Source organism: Oncorhynchus clarkii, chromosome 29 (genome assembly GCF_045791955.1).
Source record: "Oncorhynchus clarkii lewisi isolate Uvic-CL-2024 chromosome 29, UVic_Ocla_1.0, whole genome shotgun sequence".
Lineage (NCBI taxonomy): Eukaryota > Metazoa > Chordata > Actinopteri > Salmoniformes > Salmonidae > Oncorhynchus > Oncorhynchus clarkii.
This window is the reverse complement of record NC_092175.1, coordinates 46,551,161-46,558,660: the sequence shown is the minus strand read 5'-3', so window position 1 is coordinate 46,558,660 and position 7,500 is coordinate 46,551,161. Positions and strand designations below refer to the sequence as shown.

Sequence of the window (7,500 nt, the reverse complement as noted above, 5' to 3'; positions counted from 1 at the left end):
AGACTGCTGAACAAGACAGCTGAACAAGACAGCTGAATAAGACTGCTGAACAAGACAGCTGAACAAGACTGCTGAACAAGACTGCTGAACAAGACTGCTAAACAAGACTGCTGAACAAGACAGCTGAACAAGACAGCTGAACAAGACAGCTGAACAAGACTGACAAACAAGGCTGACTGCTAGACAAGACTGCTAAACAAGGCTGCTAAACAAGGCTGCTAAACAAGACTGACTGCTAAACAAGACTGACTACTAAACAAGACTGACTACTAAACAAGGCTGACTGGTAAACAAGGCTGACTGCTAAACAAGGCTGCTAAACAAGGCTGACTGCTAAACAAGACTGACTACTAAACAAGACTGACTACTAAACAAGACTGCTAAACAAGGCTGACTGCTAAACAAGGCTGCTAAACAAGACTGCTAAACAAGACTGACTGCTAAACAAGACTGCTAAACAAGACTGCTAAACAAGACTGCTAAAAAAGGCTGACTGCTAAACAAGACTGCTAAACAAGACTGCTAAACAAGGCTGACTGCTAAACAAGGCTGCTAAACAAGACTGCTAAACAAGACTGACTGCTAAACAAGACTGCTAAACAAGACTGCTAAACAAGACTGCTAAAAAAGGCTGACTGCTAAACAAGACTGCTAAAAAAGGCTGACTGCTAAACAAGACTGCTAAACAAGGCTGACTGCTAAACAAGGCTGCTAAACAAGACTGCTAAACAATACCTGTTTTTGTATATATCTATTTATTCAAAATAAATATCTTATTTTGAGAATAAACTGTTCTTCACTTTTAGTAAAAACCTTTTTATGTGAAGGGCATCGGCCAGCCTTTTCACATGGGGGGAGGGAGGATAGGAAGACATGGGGGAGAAATGGGGGATCCTGGGTAGGAAGAGGAAAGGACTTGTGGGAGAGATGGGGGAGGAGGGGTGAAATGGGGGATCCTGGGTAGGAAGAGGAAAGGACTTGTGGGAGAGATGGGGGAGGAGGGGTGAAATGGGGGAGGAGGGGTGAAATGGGGGATCCTGGGTAGGAAGAGGAAAGGACTTGTAGGAGAGATGGGGGAGGAGGGGTGAAATGGGGGAGGAGGGGTGAAATGGGGGATCCTGGGTAGGAAGAGGAAAGGACTTGTGGGAGAGATGGGGGAGGAGGGGTGAAATGGGGGAGGAGGGGTGAAATGGGGGATCCTGGGTAGGAAGAGGAAAGGACTTGTGGGAGAGATGGGGGAGGAGGGGTGAAATGGGGGAGGAGGGGTGAAATGGGGGATCCTGGGTAGGAAGAGGAAAGGACTTGTGGGAGAGATGGGGGAGGAGGGGTGAAATGGGGGAGGAGGTGTGAAATGGGGGATCCTGGGTAGGAAGAGGAAAGGACTTGTAGGAGAGATGGGGGAGGAGGGGTGAAATGGGGGAGGAGGGGTGAAATGGGGGATCCTGGGTAGGAAGAGGAAAGGACTTGTGGGAGAGATGGGGGAGGAGGGGTGAAATGGGGGAGGAGGGGTGAAATGGGGGATCCTGGGTAGGAAGAGGAAAGGACTTGTGGGAGAGATGGGGGAGGAGGGGTGAAATGGGGGAGGAGGGGTGAAATGGGGGATCCTGGGTAGGAAGAGGAAAGGACTTGTGGGAGAGATGGGGGAGGAGGGGTGAAATGGGGGAGGAGGTGTGAAATGGGGGATCCTGGGTAGGAAGAGGAAAGGACTTGTAGGAGAGATGGGGGAGGAGGGGTGAAATGGGGGAGGAGGGGTGAAATGGGGGATCCTGGGTAGGAAGAGGAAAGGACTTGTAGGAGAGATGGGGGAGGAGGGGTGAAATGGGGGAGGAGGGGTGAAATGGGGGATCCTGGGTAGGAAGAGGAAAGGACTTGTGGGAGAGATTGGGGAGGAGGGGTGAAATGGGGGAGGAGAGGTGAAATGGGGGATCCTGGGTAGGAAGAGGAAAGGACTTGTGGGAGAGATGGGGGAGGAGAGCGAGAAAGAAAGGGAGGTGTTTTTAGGGTTTGTTCTAGCAGGCAAGACTTGATTACCCACCATGCATCATGTTGGACTCCTGGAAGTCTGGGTCATCAGGGTCGACGGAGGCGGGGTCAGAACAGAAGGTCTGGATGTTGTGTTCGTGGTACCAGCTCATAGACTCATCCACCACGTTGAACATCAGAACAACGTCTCTGTCTACATCTACACGACCCTCGTCTGTCAGGATACCTGGTTAACACAGCACCAGATTTACATCTACACGACCCTCCCAACAACCTCTCTGTCTACATCTACACGACCCTCCCAACAACCTCTCTGTCTACATCTACACGACCCTCCCAACAACCTCTCTGTCTACATCTACACGACCCTCCCAACAACCTCTCTGTCTACATCTACACGACCCTCCCAACAACCTCTCTGTCTACATCTACACGACCCTCCCAACAACCTCTCTGTCTACATCTACACGACCTTCCCAACAACCTCTCTGTCTACATCTACACGACCCTCCCAACAACCTCTCTGTCTACATCTACACGACCCTCCCAACAACCTCTCTGTCTACATCTACACGACCCTCCCAACAACCTCTCTGTCTACATCTACACGACCCTCCCAACAACCTCTCTGTCTACATCTACACGACCCTCCCAACAACCTCTCTGTCTACATCTACACGACCCTCCCAACAACCTCTCTGTCTACATCTACACGACCCTCCCAACAACCTCTCTGTCTACATCTACACAACCTTCCCAACAACCTCTCTGTCTACATCTACACGACCCTCCCAACAACCTCTCTGTCTACATCTACACGACCCTCCCAACAACCTCTCTGTCTACATCTACACGACCCTCCCAACAACCTCTCAGTCTACATCTACACGACCCTCCCAACAACCTCTCTGTCTACATCTACACGACCCTCCCAACAACCTCTCTGTCTACATCTACACGACCCTCCCAACAACCTCTCTGTCTACATCTACACGACCCTCCCAACAACCTCTCTGTCTACATCTACACGACCCTCCCAACAACCTCTCTGTCTACATCTACACGACCCTCCCAACAACCTCTCTGTCTACATCTACACGACCCTCCCAACAACCTCTCTGTCTACATCTACACGACCCTCCCAACAACCTCTCTGTCTACATCTACACGACCCTCCCAACAACCTCTCTGTCTACATCTACACGACCCTCCCAACAACCTCTCTGTCTACATCTACACGACCCTCCCAACAACCTCTCTGTCTACATCTACACGACCCTCCCAACAACCTCTCTGTCTACATCTACACGACCCTCCCAACAACCTCTCTGTCTACATCTACACGACCCTCCCAACAACCTCTCTGTCTACATCTACACGACCTTCCCAACAACCTCTCTGTCTACATCTACACGACCCTCCCAACAACCTCTCTGTCTACATCTACACGACCCTCCCAACAACCTCTCTGTCTACATCTACACGACCCTCCCAACAACCTCTCAGTCTACATCTACACGACCCTCCCAACAACCTCTCTGTCTACATCTACACGACCCTCCCAACAACCTCTCTGTCTACATCTACACGACCCTCCCAACAACCTCTCTGTCTACATCTACACGACCCTCCCAACAACCTCTCTGTCTACATCTACACGACCCTCCCAACAACCTCTCTGTCTACATCTACACGACCCTCCCAACAACCTCTCTGTCTACATCTACACGACCCTCCCAACAACCTCTCTGTCTACATCTACACGACCCTCCCAACAACCTCTCTGTCTACATCTACACGACCCTCCCAACAACCTCTCTGTCTACATCTACACGACCCTCCCAACAACCTCTCTGTCTACATCTACACGACCCTCCCAACAACCTCTCTGTCTACATCTACACGACCTTCCCAACAACCTCTCTGTCTACATCTACACGACCCTCCCAACAACCTCTCTGTCTACATCTACACGACCCTCCCAACAACCTCTCTGTCTACATCTACACGACCCTCCCAACAACCTCTCAGTCTACATCTACACGACCCTCCCAACAACCTCTCTGTCTACATCTACACGACCCTCCCAACAACCTCTCTGTCTACATCTACACGACCCTCCCAACAACCTCTCTGTCTACATCTGCACGACCCTCCCAACAACCTCTCTGTCTACATCTACACGACCCTCCCAACAACCTCTCTGTCTACATCTACACGACCCTCCCAACAACCTCTCTGTCTACATCTACACGACCCTCCCAACAACCTCTCTGTCTACATCTACACGACCCTCCCAACAACCTCTCTGTCTACATCTACACGACCCTCTCCTGTCAGGATACCTGGTTAACACAGCACCAGATTTACATCTATACATTTATACATCAGAACAACGTCTTCATGTCAATACAGATTAAGGTATGATGGGCAACACTTTACATTAATGTGTATTAATTTACGTAGGCTTTATAAAGGGTTCATAGGTAGTTCACAGGTTAACACACACACACACACACACACACACACACACACACACACACACCATCCCACAGACCCTTTTCTCAGGTGAGTATTGGGGGTTATAATGAGTGTTGAAGGTAGGGGAACACACAGACCCTTCTCTCAGGTGAGTATTGGGGGTTATAATGAGTGTTGAAGGTAGGGGAACACACAGACCTTTCTCTCAGGTGAGTATTGGGGGTTATAATGAGTGTTGAAGGTAGGGGAACACACAGACCCTTCTCTCAGGTGAGTATTGGGGGTTATAATGAGTGTTGAAGGTAGGGGAACACACAGACCCTTCTCTCAGGTGAGTATTGGGGGTTATAATGAGTGTTGAAGGTAGGGGAACACACAGACCCTTCTCTCAGGTGAGTATTGGGGGTTATAATGAGTGTTGAAGGTAGGGGAACACACAGACCCTTTTCTCAGGTGAGTATTGGGGGTTATAATGAGTGTTGAAGGTAGGGGAACACACAGACCCTTCTCTCAGGTGAGTGTTGGGGGTTATAATGAGTGTTGAAGGTAGGGGAACACACAGACCCTTCTCTCAGGTGAGTATTGGGGGTTATAATGAGTGTTGAAGGTAGGGGAACACACAGACCCTTCTCTCAGGTGAGTGTTGGGGGTTATAATGAGTGTTGAAGGTAGGGGAACACACAGACCCTTCTCTCAGGTGAGTATTGGGGGTTATAATGAGTGTTGAAGGTAGGGGAAAACACAGACCTTTCTTGCAGGTGAGCAGAGCTCCTATGAGTCCAGAAGTGATATCTCTAGGAGCCTCTACATGTGAGTGGTATACCCAGGTCAGACAGGCTGCGTCTCCCTCTGTAGGGGAGAACTCAGGACGCACCTCCCAGCGGTAGGTATAGCTGGCCCCGGGGCCAACACTGTCATCCTGCTTCAGTCTGTCTGATGTACCGTCTGGATACAGCGCCCCTAGTGGAGAGATGGAGTATTGTATTATTATATAGCCAGAGGTAGGTATAGCTGGCTCCTGGATACAGCGCCCCTGGTGGAGAAATTGAGTATTATATTATTATATAGCCAGTGGTAGGTATAGCTGGCTCCCGGATACAGCGCCCCTAGTGGAGAGATGGAGTATTATATTATTATATAGCCAGAGGTAGGTATAGCTGGCTCCTGGATACAGCGCCCCTAGTGGAGAGATGGAGAAACACATATCTACAGTTTAGTTAGAGAACTGGTGCTAACTTTCTCTGACTATTTGTAATGTTGTAATACTTGTACACCTGACTAGTATAATAGTGTTTGTCTGAAGTATGAACAGAGCTGTTGTGTGTTTGTCTGCTAGTTTCATATAATCTTATCTCCAATTAACGGTTATGACCTGATGACATCCGTCCCTGCCTGGCTTATCTCCATTCAAACTCCAACCGCCACGTGTGTGTGTGTGTGTGTGTGTGTGTGTGTGTGTGTGTGTGTGTGCCCTATAAACACAGATGGAGAAGCAGTAACCTTTGGGTCTGTAGTCACCTGACACAGTGAAGTCACAGTCATGTTATCAATTCTTGTTCCTACATACTGTACTGGAAATAACCACACACACAGAGAGAGAGAGAGAGAGAGAGAGAGAGAGAGAGAGAGAGAGAGAGAGAGAGAGAGGGAGACCCAACCAAATCATAAAAAAACTCAAACTTGACACATTGGAAAGAATTAGCAAAACAACAGAGTAAACTAGAATGTTATTTGGCCCTAAACAGAAAGTACACAGTTTCAGAATACCTGACCACTGTGACCCAAATTGAAGGAAATTTTGACTATTCATAATATGACATTTGTAATGTCTTTATTATTTTGGAACTTCTGTGAGTGTCATGTTTACTGTTCAGTTTTATTCTTTATTTAACTTTTTTATATTATCTACTTCACTTGCTTTGGCAATTTTAACATATGTTTCCCATGACAATAAAGCCGATTGAATTGAATTGAAACAGAGAGACAGAGAGAGAGAGAAAAACAGAGAGTGGCAGAATACCTGACCACTGTAACTGACCCAAACTTAAGGAAAGCTTTGACTATGTACAGACTCATTAAGCATAGCCTTGCTATTGAGAAAGGTCGCTGTAGTCAGACCTGTGCACTCTGCCCACAAAATGAGGTGGAAACTGAGCTGCACTTCCTAACCTCCTGTCCAATGTATGAAAATAGAGACACATATTTCCCTCAGATTAAACACAGACCCACAAAGAATTCGAAAACAAACCCAATTTGGATAAACTCCCATATCTACTGGGTGAAATTCCACAGTGTGCCATCACAGCAGCAAGATTTGTGACCTGTTGCCACAAGAAAAGGCCAACCAGTGAAGAACAAACACCATTTCAAATACAACCCATATTTATGTTTATTTATTTTCCCTTTTGTACTTTGACTATTTGCACATCATTACAACACTGTATATAGACATAATACGTGAGTAAGACATTTAAACGTGTTAACCCTCGCAGGGCTGCTGGCCCCTGTGTCCTCGGAGCATGCGCAGACCAGCTGGCTGGTGTGTTTACGGACATATTCAATCAAACCTTATCCCAGTCTGCTGTTCACACATGCTTCAAGAGGGCCACCATTGTCCCTGTTCCCAAGAAAGCGAAGGTAACTGAGCTAAATGACTACCGCCCCGTAGCACTCACTTCCGTCATCATGAAGTGCTTTGAGAGACTAGTCAAGGATCATATCACCTCCACCCTACCTGACACCCTAGACCCACTCCAATTTGCTTACCGCCTCAATAGGTCCACAGATGATGTAATCACCACCACACTGCCCTGACCCATCTGGACAAGAGGAATACCTACGTAAGAATGCTGTTCATTGACTACAGCTCGGCATTCAACACCATAGTACCCTCCAAACTCGTCATTAAGCTCGAGACCCTGGGTCTCGACCCCGCCATGTGCAACTGGGTCCTGGACTTTCTGACGGGACGCCCCAGGTTGTGAGGGTAGGTAACAACATCTCAACCCCGCTGATTCTCAAAGCTGGGGACCCTCA

General features: G+C 48.2%; 1 protein-coding gene across 1 annotated transcript in view; it reads right to left on the bottom strand.

Moving 5' to 3' along the window:
* The window catches only part of LOC139388473 (ferroxidase HEPHL1-like), a gene marked incomplete at its 5' end in the record, with an annotated part of 65,868 nt that overhangs the window by 46,459 nt on the left and 11,909 nt on the right, over positions 1-7,500 (bottom strand). The window contains 2 exons of the mRNA XM_071135155.1: positions 2,036-2,209; positions 5,212-5,424. Coding sequence (XP_070991256.1) covers positions 2,036-2,209; positions 5,212-5,424 — 387 coding nt within the window. The remainder of the gene's footprint in view (positions 1-2,035; positions 2,210-5,211; positions 5,425-7,500) is intronic.